General features: G+C 37.8%; 1 protein-coding gene across 3 annotated transcripts in view; it reads left to right on the top strand.

Moving 5' to 3' along the window:
- The window catches only part of STAG1 (STAG1 cohesin complex component), a 181,446-nt gene that overhangs the window by 106,420 nt on the left and 61,159 nt on the right, over positions 1 to 13,867 (top strand). For all 3 annotated transcript variants that reach the window (XM_061465266.1, XM_061465267.1, XM_061465268.1), the window contains 2 exons: positions 1,039 to 1,190; positions 6,290 to 6,363. In XM_061465266.1, coding sequence (XP_061321250.1) covers positions 1,039 to 1,190; positions 6,290 to 6,363 — 226 coding nt within the window. The remainder of the gene's footprint in view (positions 1 to 1,038; positions 1,191 to 6,289; positions 6,364 to 13,867) is intronic.

Below are 13,867 nucleotides of genomic sequence, written 5' to 3'. Positions count from 1 at the left end.
CACTGATGGTGCACTCAATCCCACTATGTTGTTGATTAAGATACTATCAGAGTACTGGTCCCGTTATGGACCCCTGAGGGACACCACTTGTCACTGGTGTCCATCCAGACATTGAGCCATTGACCACTACCCTTTTGGATGCAACCATCCGGGCAGTTCCTCATCCACCAAACAGTCCATTCATCAAATCCATATTTCTGCAGTTTAGAGTTTCTTCACCATAGTCAGTAGTGGGATGGTAAAAACGTGAATTATGCAAGCGTAAATTTCCAGGTTCAGAGTTCACTTCCACAAATCAGGTATTCGAAGGTGAACACTACTTGAGTTGCAGATAACCTCCCGTAAATCTGTGCCTGCTGTTTAAACTGAGATGGAAACTGTATTCCTGTCCAACTATCTTCAATTCTAGGCGATCTTGATTTGTTGTTATCTTAGATTGTGGTTGATTGTTTCATAAGAGAGATTATGGAATGAGGCATGCACTCTGGTTTCATGGCAATCATGTGGGAGAGATGCTTGGAAGGTTTGAGAGGCTTGACTGACAAGACAGAAAACCACACCATGCATTAGAGATGTTACCCAAGATTGTGCTATGTGGAAGAAATAGTTGCCATCATTTGGAATGGATTATGTAGCTAGAAACTTCAAGCAAGGATAAACAAATGCAAAAAACAAGGTTCATCACAACTAGCTTGAGTTACTTAAGGCACTGATGGCTTCTGGCATTAGATGCATGTTTATCGAGTACTTACATTAGGAACAGGAGAAGCCAAAGATCTCCAGCATTTTCCTGTGATAATATATGCCATGAAGCATGTATTGAAGCATGGCCTGAAGCTCAATGCAGTAAATGTATACGTTGTTCTTGGTTTTAGATGAGCTGTGTGACCTGGGTATTGCTTAGATGGGAAGTGCCTTTCCAGGTGGCTTTGTGTCAGGATTGAGTTGGTTATTTTCTGTGACCATGGATCTGCTGAGGAAATATTTTTTAGCTCTGACTACAGGTAAAGAGTCATATTCTGTCTTCTGCCTTTGCAGCTATGAAGCTTATGACTGCTCTTGTGAATGTTGCCTTAAACCTGAGCATTCATCAGGATAATACTCAGAGGCAGTATGAAGCTGAGAGAAACAAAATGATTGGTAAAAGAGCTAATGAAAGATTGGAGCTGCTGCTTCAGAAAAGAAAAGAGGCAAGTAAAAACATGATTTTTTTTTTTTTTTTTTTTTTGGCCTGGTTTATATGCATTCCCTCTACAGAAAGTCCAGGGTAGTTTGTGACTTGAGTGCCGTAGTAAAAAAGAAACAAGAGATAGGTTTCTGCAGTTGTGTTTGTGTGATCTCAAGCATATTACTTGGACCACATTTTCGAATCTTGTACTAATACATTGGTGAGTACATGTGCTGTTCTGCACACACAGGAGAATTCTATTTACAGGTTTTTATATATGACCCGTTATAGGGGTCATGCAGGCAGGAAGAAGATAAGGTTCAAGTTATAAGCAGTAACTGTTTTGATTATGCAGAAAGATTCTGAAAAGAGGATCATATGTAGTCCCTCACTGCACTGCCCCTTTCTCCCTTTGATCACTGCAATTATGACATAGTGTCTCATTAGTACTTCTTTTTGTAGCTGTTTTCAAGCAACAGTGGAGTGGGGGCTGTGGCACCTGGAGAAGAAGCTAGGGAGATTGTTTTTAGTGAGTGCTAGTCTGGTATTAGGTGAGCAAAACCATTAGGAGGTTGCTGTAATCATCCCTAAATAAAGTATTATATCCCAGGGAATTCAGGTTTAGAGGTGTACTTAAAGGCAGTTTAAAGATGATAAGTAAAAAATGAATACATATACACCCAAACAACTATAATGTGTAAAGATAGAAAACTCACAAGATGGATTGAAAAATTGAAGTATATATGACTTAGATTTAGTTTTAATATTTTAATATATTAGGTTTTGAATATATTTCGTCCACCTCTGGTTTTTTCCATGGCACATTAAGGATGTCTGGGTGCTTTACCTGTGTGCACCTTTAATTCTTCTAGGTATAATTTTGACTCAGAATTGCTTGACTTTAAAGTCTTTGTCTGGGGATAATTGCAATTATATATTTTTATGTCACCCCTATGATCCGTAACACAATTTTATTTGGCTTTCATAATTCTTTAAAAATCTTGCATTAAGATACAGAGCAAGAACAATCTCTCCTGCCCAAACTGCAAGAGAAAGAGTTTAAATTAAGTACTAATTTTAATGTTAGCCTTAAAGCATTTCAAAAAGCAGAGTTGCTTTGTTAAAACAGCTGGAGCATAGTTCCTAATCCACATTTGTTAATTATTGCTTTGAATTTCCAGAGAAGGACAAAGTCACCAATTACACTGATTAACTTGGTTTAGCATCTCTGTGTCTATGAACATCCTCTGTGCTCATTCCTTCAGCTTTCTTTTCAATGTCTTTTGGAGCTGCAGTATAGAATTGCTCTGGAGAGACTTTGAAGCAATGATGCTCAGGCCAGCACGGGGCTGTGAAACACTTACAAAATGAGCATTTAGCAAACATTAACTTTTTATAGGTCTGTTCAGTCTCTCTCACACCACTACTCACCGTAAATAATCAAAATGTTGCACAGGAGTAGGCCAGAGAGGAGTGATGAGGACTGAGTATGTCCTCAGACACATTGTGTTAAGCATAGTAGGGTGACCTGTGTAGAAGAGATTTATTAAGATCAGATGTCATTAATGACTCTCTGTAAGAACACCTGACATACTCTTATATATTTCCTGTGTTTAAATATACTGAATTTACAATTGTATTCTGTGCTGGTAGATTCTTTGATGTAGTGACATCATAAACCCTCATAAGCACATGCAAAGGCATATGTTTATCTTCATGAAGTTATAGAGGTACAGTTCTTGAGCTAAGTGTGGCAAATTAAGCTGAAGTAGAAGAAATGGAACACTCTCCCAAGTGTTTCGTTCTCATTCCTGAAGTGAGAATAGTGTGTGAAGGTGTAGTGTCATCAGTGAGATTTTGAACTAAACTGGATGATTTTCAGCCCAGCTCCTGCTCTGCTTTATGGAGGCCAAGTGACTGAATTTCAATGAAAATGGCTTCAAACTTTGTGTCACTAAACTGGAAATGACCTTCATCATGTACCTTTGTATGAGCTGGCACAGATTGTTGGTTACATGGATATTAAAGCAACTAAAGTTAGAAAGCAATTGCAAACCTCCCTCGAGGACTTGAGGGAGAGGGAGTCCTCCTTCAGCATCATGTGCCTGCTTACATGGAAGCTAAGTTTACATGATGTAGTGTCTCAGCAGCCTTTTAGCTGCTTATTTTCTGAGCCACAAGTATAAGTTGAGACTTGTGCTGTTGATGCTGCACAGGAGTGGGGTGAAGTTAGTAGTGGGGGGTCCTGATAGACAGCAGGCTCAATAGGAGTGAACAGTGTGCGGCTCTGGCAAAGAAAGCCAACAGGATGCTAGGGAACATCAACAAGAGCAACACCAGCAGAGATAAAGATGTCGTTGCCTCAGTCGGTGCTTCTCAGGCCACGCCTGGAATACTGGGTTCAGTTTTAGTCCCTGCTCTACATTAGTCCCTGCTCTACATGTGGACAGACTGGAGAGGGTCCCAGGAAGAGCCACAAAGATGATCAAAGGACTGGGCAGTGTGTGAGGAAAGGCTGAGAGAGCTGGGACTGATCAGCTTGGAGAAAGGAAGGTTTAAGGGAGACTTTGTAGCCAGCCTTTAAGTACTGGAAAATGGGGATAAAGAAGATGGAGACTCCCTTTTTTACACGGAGTCATGTGGAAAAGATGAGGGGTGATGGTACAAGTTATTCCTGGGGGGGATGCTGGTTGAGCACAAGGGAACATTTTTCACCATGAGAACAATCAGCCACTATAATAATCTCCACAGTGGTAGGTCCCCCAGCATTGAATGCGGTTAAAACTTAGCCGGATGGGATGCTGGGACATGTCGTCTAGACCATGCTTTGCCTAGAAAGGTTGGACCAGGTGATCCTTGAGGTCCCTTCCAACCTTTATTTCTGTGATTGTGTGATTTATGAAAGTCTCACATAATAGAGAGGAGGTTGTGTTTTAGCTGCTGTCAGTAGTAATCTGAATATGGTGCTTGTTGTACATGTGGTTTTGACCTTCTCAAAATTCTTGCAGCATCTGTAAGAGAATGTTTCCTTTATTTTTACTTAGGTTTAAGGGTGAGTATCACTTTTGCATTGGTAAGAGCAGGAATTCCAAGGCCCAAATGGTCTCTCAAGATGCCTCAAATTTAACACTCAAATTCAAGTACGTGATCTAGAAAAGCTAGAATGGTAAAAAGCAATTACAGTTTTGGATTTTTTTTTTTTTTTTTCCTTACCTGAATCTAAAACACTTTGGAGCTTTTAAATGCTTTTAAACGTTACCACACAAGAGATCTCACATGGACCTACTGAATCTCTGATTCTGATTCTACACCAGCTCTGGATCCTTGTGTGAGTTATATAGCTGATAACTTAACCATGTTTATAGCAAGCTGTAAATTCCACACAGAAAAAAAGACAGAGGAAGCCAACCATGCTGTCCCCTTATCTGTGCCACTAAGTGTTGTATGGTGCTGCTCCATTTCACACTTGAGCAAATGTCAAAGTACACTTTTCTTCAGTATCTTGATCTTCTCATAAAGTTCAGTCTCTTCTACCTCTCTTCTGTGGTGCGCTTTGATATTAATGATTCCTACCCAAAGTTCTCATTAGCTTCCCCTTTCCCTTTCAGGGTCTCAGTAGTTTTGCAGAGTTCCTCCTGAGGTTTCTTGATTCATTCCTAACCTCATTTTACTCCACACTCTCTGCTAGTTTGTCTCTAGCCTCATGTTTCTGTGGATGCTTGCCTGCTTGTAGCCTTTGAAGTCAACGAACTGAGGAGTGATTAGAAATTCACACTCCCTTTTGGATTATGTGTTCTAGAACAAACATTTAGTCTATGCATATTTGGGTTGAGCTGATGCTGAAAATAGTGCTTCTCTCAGAAGCAGTGTCTGAAGTTGTTTTGTTTATGAGACCTTTGGTGTGCATCCAACTTTTCCCTCTGTAAATAATCCCTTTTACTATGAAATTAATTTCTTTGGCAGGTGTTTGACAGTTTAGTCAGGAGCCCTCAATACCTTGTTTTCCCCATATGCAAAATGCAGACAGCACCTCTTTACCTTTTAGACAACTGGGAGACTTCATTTACTGAGCTTTGCAAGCTGCTTTAGATCTTATCTGGAAGATAGTGTAGAAATATTTATAAACATGGCTTGAAAAATACAAATCCCTGGGTGAAAGTGTTTCTGAGCTCACGCTGTGTGGTAAGTCAAAAGAGGTGATCATAATTCTGCCTGTAGCTTTAAGATTTTTTATCTGTTATATATGTCCATAATTACATAGGTTTGATCATTTTATGCATATTTGCACTCTGTATTAGCAAGGCTTTGTTGTGGTTTTTATACTGAAAATGTGGGAAAATTTACATTCACACATGTGGTATTCTGCTTTGACATTAAGAAACACCTTGATGGAAAAATGATGGCTTTGAGTGTACTAGCAGTTCTGCTCCAAAAGCTGATTGTACATGCTCATAACACCTTCTTATTTGGGTTTGGTTTGCAATATAAGGCCTGGATGTCAGGTGTGCTCCAACAGCAAGCACCCATACTCTGATTCTGGAAAGCTTCCTGGTTCAGAAACTCAGTTATCATGGGTGCTGAAGTTGAAGCAACTGACAAACTCAAGATTAAGGACATCTTTAAGTACTTTTCTGAAATGGAAAATTGAATTTTTTCAGAGGGGATTCCTGATGTGTAACCAGCTTCATTTCTGCAGCTGTCATTCACTCGTAGTTCTATCAGTTTAACTGAATACATGGTCGTTGACATTTCTGAGTACACGGTCTCGACTTGCCTAAATTTCAGTAGCAAAAAAAATGGTGATGACGTCTTCAAAGGACTAATTTGAAACTAAAATAATTGATATGTGTGGGGAATGTTAACTTTCTTCCACTGTTAACTTCCATTAAGGAATTGCATATATACATATATACATATATATATATATACACATATATACATGTGTATGCACATAATACAGGCATATGCTGGAAAAGCAGAAAATAATGAGTCTATGAATACTGTTAATTAAGTGCTGTTTCATGGTCTTCTGATGTATCTCAATAAAGAATTATAGAATATCAAATTATAGTAAGCAGTGATCTTTAATTTATTTTTTGTTTTGCCTTTTTTTTTTTCCAGCTACAAGAAAACCAAGATGAAATCGAAAATATGATGAACTCTATTTTTAAGGGTATATTTGTTCATAGATACCGGTAAGAAAATGCATGCTACAGTAGACTCTGCTAACAAAGTATAATCATAAATAACGTCAAGGTCAGTTTCTATGTTGATTTTTCTTCTGATGTAATACTCTAGATGCCACAAAAGCAGTTTCAAAACCACTGAAGTTCTGGAAGAAAATAAAAGTGTAACCCCTCTTAATTACATACTAGAGCCATCCACGTAACTTTATTTTAATTCAGTAAAACAACTTTAAAGAGTTATGAGAATCATGGATTTTCCAAGGTGGGAGCACAAACATGAGATATCCTAAAAATAATCAAATGATCACTGCATATTGTTAGTTGGCAGTTTTGGTTGCCGAGTACCTTTACTCTGCATTTCCTTTTGTATGTTTTAGGCATAAACAGCAAATTATTGATGTTTCCACCATATACACTTTAGCCACATCTACAACTTCAGGCTTTTTCCTTCTTAAATTACATTAAAACAATTAAAAGTTTTAATTGAAGTTAACATGGGTTTTTCTGTTTGTTAATTGTTTTGGAAGTTTACAACAAAAACATTAAAAAAGTAACTGTAGTGTTAGCACACCAAAAGGGGTGGTTTTAACAGTTGATATGCTATGTCTTGTGAATACAAAACTGCAGCAGGATATATTCTTGTGTATCTGTGAATGTGCACATGCATGCAGTAGATTTGGACTTGTACACGCTATTTTGGAATATGGTTGATCAGAGAAAAGTAGTCTATTTAAAAATAAAATTAGGGTTGTCTTGCATCACAAGATACCTCATAGTGTCTGCAGCATCCTGGTGCAACCTGTTCCTTAAGTGTTAATTGACTTACCGAAGTGAAAAGAAAAAATTCATATATGCTAAACTATGCAGTTGACCTTTCAGTTTTAAATTGTTTTAAAACTTTATCATTTATGAAATCTTTTCAACAAAAGGCATAAAACCAAAGAGGGTGTATGAGAGGGGACCTATAGTTCAGTTGGGCAGAGGGATTATTGCAAATAGAGAGAAAAGCATTCAGGAAACCTAGAAGGGGCTCATGCTAAGAAATATGTAAGTATGAACAACACAGGGGAGCTGGAGTGTGCGTCTTCAGTATCCAAGCATGATACTTGAAAGGAAGTTTATAGTTATGGTCAGTAAGTCTTGAACTACGTGGCCACAGAAGGATGTGTATGCAGAGTCAACAGATAATTTTTGATGTTAGCTCAGTATAGCGTTTACACTGTTTTGTTATGAAAGGAGCTTTATGGCATGTAGGTAATACTCATAGGGATAGCTGAGTATTCTTACAGGTAAGTTGAAGAAATTAAATGAGAAGTGTTTCCATATTTTGTCCCTTCAGAATTTAATCTATTGTATCAAACAAGAAGTCAGTTTAAAATGTCTTCCAAGTAGCTCATGTGCTTGTGTGGGGTTGGAAAAAGACTCTACCTTTTGATGGTCTGCATGCTAGTTTATGTTTGGGTTGGGTTTTGGTTTTGGTTTCTTTTTAAATTCTCCTTTTGTAACCAAGATTTCTTTTCATGCCTCCCACCACCATTATAAAGGCCTGATTTTGCTGATGCTACTGTAACAAAAGAGAGGCCAAATAAATAAACTCTGTTTATCTGTGCCCTGAAAAAAGATGCCCAGGCTGACGCTGTTAGACCACTGAAGAAATTGCTGAAATCAGTCAAGCAGTTATGTGCTCCGAGCAGGGCGAATGCCACCACTTCTGCCACTATATAGAGAAGTTCCGAGGAAGTAACTGCTTCCAAGTCTGCCACCAAGAGCCACTTTTGTGAGAAATTATCTCCTCTCCAGCTTCTGTAACTTCTGTGAAGCTCCTAGGAGAGTCTGTTACAACTTAAATCTGAATGACTAATCGGTAGGCAGCAGAGAACATAGATTCAAATTTCTGCAGCCACAGCTATGCAAGAACATACAGGGAAAAAAAATACCTGTATTAAAACCAACTAATTGAAGTGAAAACTAGGGCTGCAGGGAGTAAAAAGGAAAGGATTTCAAACTTCTGTCTGCTTCCATAATGTTTCTTAAGCATTCCTTCTGTCAAATAGTTCATATGATTTATTTAGTTGATGTCATTTTACAGTCCTTAAAGCATGCACAAGTGGTAATGATTTCAAAGGAGCATTATTTTATTATTCCCAGAGTATAAATGCGTTTCCATAATATGATTCAGACTCTGCCACAGTGATTCATGCTTAGTGACCTTTGTAACTTAAACAGCAAGTCTTTAAATAAAAAGCCCTCCAAAACTGTTTCATTCCGAATGTAGTTGTCTTCCGAAGTAAGCTGATGCTGAAGTGAGGTTATATCTTCTTTCTGTAGGTTGGCTTCTAATTTACTAAAAGATTTTTCAGTGCCTACTTCTCACATAAAAGATTTGCAGAAACAGCTAAACAAGTTTCTAGGTGTAATGTTCTAGCAGATCTGGTCAAAATCTGAGATAAACATGCAGGAGATATACCTACCTCATTGCATATTTCCTTATCTCTTTCCTGAATCACTTTTTCTGACTATTTTTGTGTGGCTTCATGATGTATTTGTCAATTGATTATTTTTTATTGTTTCTAAAACAGAGTTAATGTCAAAGAGGAGAGTAAGAGTAAGTTTAGTTAGAGTCAAGTTGCTGAGCTCATGTTGGTCAGTAAACAGGCAGAGATGGTGGCTCTGGTAAGTAGGACTGCAGAGCCTTGAGGGTAACCAGACTCTGGAACAGGTTGTCCAGAGAGGCTGTGGAATATCAGTCCTTGAAATTAACAAAAACTGATTGTATGAGGCAAGTGTAGGAACTCTGGATATGGTAATGCTCAAAATAATGAGTTTTGTGCCTGTATGAGTAATACTTTTGGTATGTAGTAATTAGATACTGTATACTGGTAGTTCAGGGTTCTTCTGAAAAGTAATTTTTTTTTCGTCTGAAATTAAGCTGAAAATTGCAGGGTACATATCTATTAAAATGAAAAAAGGAGGGGAGGTTTATTTTAACATTTGAGTTGCATCTGCATAGCAGAGATTATTTTGAATCTGAGATTATTGCCACATAGCTTCTCAGATGTAGTAAGTTGCCTCTCTGGGCAGCCTGTGCCAGGATTTTAATGCCTCTCTGTCCTCCATGTGCCTTAGCATAGCTTCTTAGAAAGAGCTGCTAGAAGCTCCTATCAAAGGATCTGTTCCATGATCTTCCCAGGCACAGAGGTGAGGCTGATAAGTCAGTAGTGCCCAGGCTGTTTCCTACCCTTTTTAAAAATGGGTGTGATAGTGCCCTTTTCCCAGTCACCATTCTAGTGTTCCTTACTCTCAACTGTCATCTGAGATGTCAAAATTTTGTTTCTGCTACTTGCCCACTTTTGCCTTAGCAGTGTGTGTGCAGACACAATTTCTTTCAGAGGGTAAGACTCATGGAATTCTTATTTGAGTAGTACTTCCTAGTATCTTTTCGTTTTGAATGCTCAAAGAGCTACTTCTCCTGATAATGAATTCCAGCAAACAGAACTATTACAGTTTTGACTTCTGGCAGACCTGAATAGGGATTCTCAGACTGATGGACACAATGATTTTGTGAATTTATGCAGTTCAGTGAGCCTGCCCCCAAGATACTATTTTTGGCAGTACTGAAAAGGTAAAATTTACCAAATTTAGGTGTCATCTTTGCAGAGAAGATGGTTCTTGCCTTCCAGGGCGCTTCTTTCCTTCGTACTGAGTAAATCGGATGATGGTGACAAGTTATATGTGAGTTCCACTCTGGGAAGTAAGAGTGTTGCATGAAGAAAAGGGAGAGGGAATATTAGATGGAAGTCTGGTGGGAAAGCAGGTAAGACACTGAGACAAGTAAAACCCATTTAGCACAGGGATGTGAAAATGCAAGCAAAACCGTGGGAAAATCCTTTTCCCTCCTCTCTAAATATTATCCTAAGGAGGTGAAACATATGTCTTAAGTGACAAAAAAATGCCCTTTTTTTAAATGTAAGTTGAAAAACCATATGGATATTACTGAGGCAGTTTGTCATTAATAGGCAGAGAAGGGCAGAAAGATATATCTTTGTGCTTAAATGAGTTGGACCTTACTATTAAGTTTAAAAGTACACACTGCTCCCTTTCCTACAAAGCCATGTATCATACTTAATATAAGCAAAGGTGTCAGTATGGTAAGTCTTTGAGAAACACTGGGTTTAGAGATACGTAGAGCTACATCTTGAAATTCAAATCATGCCTTCAGACAATTCAGTTCCTTTGCCTGGCAATTATGTTGGATAATCAGCTTAGTAACACTTCATTGAAATACCTATTCAAATAACTGTGTAGAATTACTTAGAGTGATAGTGCTGCTTATCAGCCCCTCCCAGGAGTGGGATATGCACTGACCACCAGATTTTTTGGAAGTGGGCTCTGCACTCTTACTTTTCTTACCCTTCTTCCCTTATGGGGTCATAAATCAGCTCCAGAAATGAGAGAGTCATAGAAAAATTAGAAATTTGGCGAGTTCTTACAACTACATCTTCAAAATTTTTAGAAACAGCAGCCCAAGAGGCAGGCATAGTTTGGTCCATCTGACAATGGTATATTATTGGAGAGCTGCACCATTTCATATCCCTTCACTGGGAATTTGACATTCCACTTCAAAAAATGCCAAAGGCGGGTGAGCAGCCCTCATTTCTGTTTTTCTTGGGAAGTTTTTTCATAGGCTGTTGTCCCAACCTATTAATGGAACATCTTATCTTTTATTTCTGTCCATATCCAATTTGTGTGTTGAGTAATACCATGTTCTGCTGAAGGTTATCTATAATTCTCTCCGCCTCGAGAGCAAGGTGTGAGAAGCACCAGCTCCAGTGGTTATATTAGGCAAGCAAACATGAAATAAGAGTGTATTCAGGCATCCTTTAGGAGCTTCCAAGACGTCTAGAAGCAGTTACTGCTCTGCTGGTAATCTCCCTCTCTTGCCTTGGATGTTTTACATCAACATTTGTAATGATTTAAGGATGTAACCGTCCATTTCAGTGCAGATCTTCAGTACAGATCAGCCAGGTTAGCTTAAATTCCCTTCCGTTTTGGTCTTGATTAACTTGAGTTTGTGATCAAACAGTTGCCAGGAGTTGCAACTGGCAGTCACTCCAACAAGACCCTGAGGAACATACCGGTGTCCACCTGACATACTCCAACTATCCATTACATATTCTGTGTTTCAAGGTCAGTATTTTTGGCCTTAATCAAAATACTTGAGTATAATTTAGCATGAAATACATGCTAAAGTGGCACTTTCAATAATTGCTTCTCTGAAACAGAACTAGTAAAACCTATTTCTTGACACTGTTAGCTGTGGTTTGTCCTAAGTTTTATAGGCCTGCCTTGTCAAGTCAAAATTTTAAAAGGAACCAGTGAATTTCTTGTTCCGCTTTAGTCAAATGTCTTTACTAAGTTGCATCATTGGAGGCCTCTTTACTAAGAGTAGCAATATAGGTCGTGAATTTGGCTGGAATAGTTTGCTATGTGTTTCTCATTTACTGCATGAGACATTTATTTACAGTTTGTGCTGAAAAAGTTAAATATATTTTATGTCTAATATTTGTAGATCCAGCATTAGTTTTAGTTTCTGTGCTGGACTAGATTCTGTTCCTTTCTAGAAGCATTTGACAAGCAATACAAACTCACATCACTAATTTATAATTGTGATATTTAATAATGTACTAATTAGTCTGAAAATACTTCCAGTGCTGGTATGATTTATGTTTGTATGTTATGTTATCCAAAAATAGTTTATATTTTTAAAAAACTAAACAATTCAAAGTGACTGTGATAAGCGGAAGTGTAAAAGTGATAAGAAAAGAACTGTAGTTTAATAACAAGCAATTGACCACATGTATAGCAGAAGGATAAAGTCTTTTTGGCTGGACCATGTTTAATACAGCATCATACAGGTGTGGAATCTGTGTTCATGATTCCTGCCAGAATTTGAGTGATTCTTATTGGTAATCCAGTTACCTGGAAGATGGTGGTGGAGTGTGAAATTGGTGTCTCACAAATTCTGCTGCCTCTCCAGCAACTTGAGTCTGTTTGCTAGCTTCACATTCCTTAAATGCATGATTCTTTCACATTTTCAATTACACTGAAGATGTTAAATTTTTATTGTACTAAATCTTGTAATTACTTGAAAAGCTTTATTATTTCTGTTGTGGTTTGGTTTTTTTTCCTCTGTTATAAATAACAGCTTGTAGTGAGTGTTTGCCCATAGTACCTAGGGAAGCCTGAGAAGCTTTTGAATTGGGAATCAGTTGTTCATTGTCTGCCTAGAAAAGCTTGAATGCATTTTTACAGAAAAGATAAATTTTCCTGATTTTTGGCTGGCTATGCTGCATGATTGAATGGCTGTTGACACTTGGGTTCTTTCTGGGATTTCCATTAAATCCTTCCTAAAGTTAGTAAATTAATAAGGTGGTGAAATAATCTACTTGAATGTGAAGACTCAGACTGTCATCCCCTAGTAGAAATGTCTTCATGGCTACTTTATGCTGCTGCATGTGTAGCTCACCTTTTTTCCCCCTTTATTTGTACTTAATCTTTTAGATTGGTCTTTGTGTCTTGCATTCTGATTCGTTCCACTTATATTTTGTTTTTAAAATAGTTTAAAAATAATTCCATATAAGAGAATTACTAATCTAGTTTAGGGTGAAGTAATATATAATTTGACTTATATATATGAAAATATTAATAGTTTTAATTAAAATTTGTCTTCATTGTAACTGCATTCTACACAGTGAATGCAGTTTTTGTAGTGCAAACCCTTGTATCTAGTATTTTAGCACATTCTTCCTTACTGTATCCAAAACCTGTTTGAGAGCTCCCTAATAGGAGCAGTTTATTTAATGCCCTGCTCTTCTTGTAATGCAGCTTGTTTACACTGTGAATTGACAATTGGTTTTGAGGTTATAGAGTCTTCATGGATTTTGGCAGACCAGTTTTAATGATTCTCTTTGGAAGTTGATAGACTCAGTGTGCTTCACATAGGCAAAGACAGACAATGACACAGGTTTGATGGCATTCCTACAGAGTTTGCCCACACATTCACACATTAAGTTTAGATGCATGTTTTATGCTGTTGCATCAGTAGTTTCCTCCCTGTAATTTGAAATTGAATGAGAATAACAGAGACTTAACTGTAGAAGTTTCTAGTCACCTGTGATACCGCGATTCATTGTCGTGTTTACATTGGTAATGCGTTTTGTGAAAAAGGTGACTTGGTATCTGGACGGCCATACACAGTAGAATGGGACCTATTGAGGTGGACCAGTCTGGAGGTTGCAAGTACATAGGCAGTTACGGTATGGAGTAGTCATGGTTTTGTTATACTGCTTTGTGTGTATGAATTTATGCAGTATCTTGAACATAATATTGAGTGCATGTTTTTTACATTTTATAAAATGGAAAACTTTAGGAAAAATACAGTTTCTCTTTATTTTGCAATTATTCTCTTGCTTGAAGTGGGAATTTTATTTTCTTTTTCTTCCCCTTGAATTAG

The sequence above is a fragment of the Pezoporus flaviventris genome, unplaced genomic scaffold (genome assembly GCF_033815535.1).
Source record: "Pezoporus flaviventris isolate CSIRO_AGI_PZ_B2104156 unplaced genomic scaffold, CSIRO_AGI_Pfla_v1 ptg000040l, whole genome shotgun sequence".
Classification (NCBI taxonomy): domain Eukaryota; kingdom Metazoa; phylum Chordata; class Aves; order Psittaciformes; family Psittacidae; genus Pezoporus; species Pezoporus flaviventris.
The sequence above is the reverse complement of the archived record's forward strand: the minus strand, read 5'-3'. Positions and strand labels throughout refer to the sequence as shown.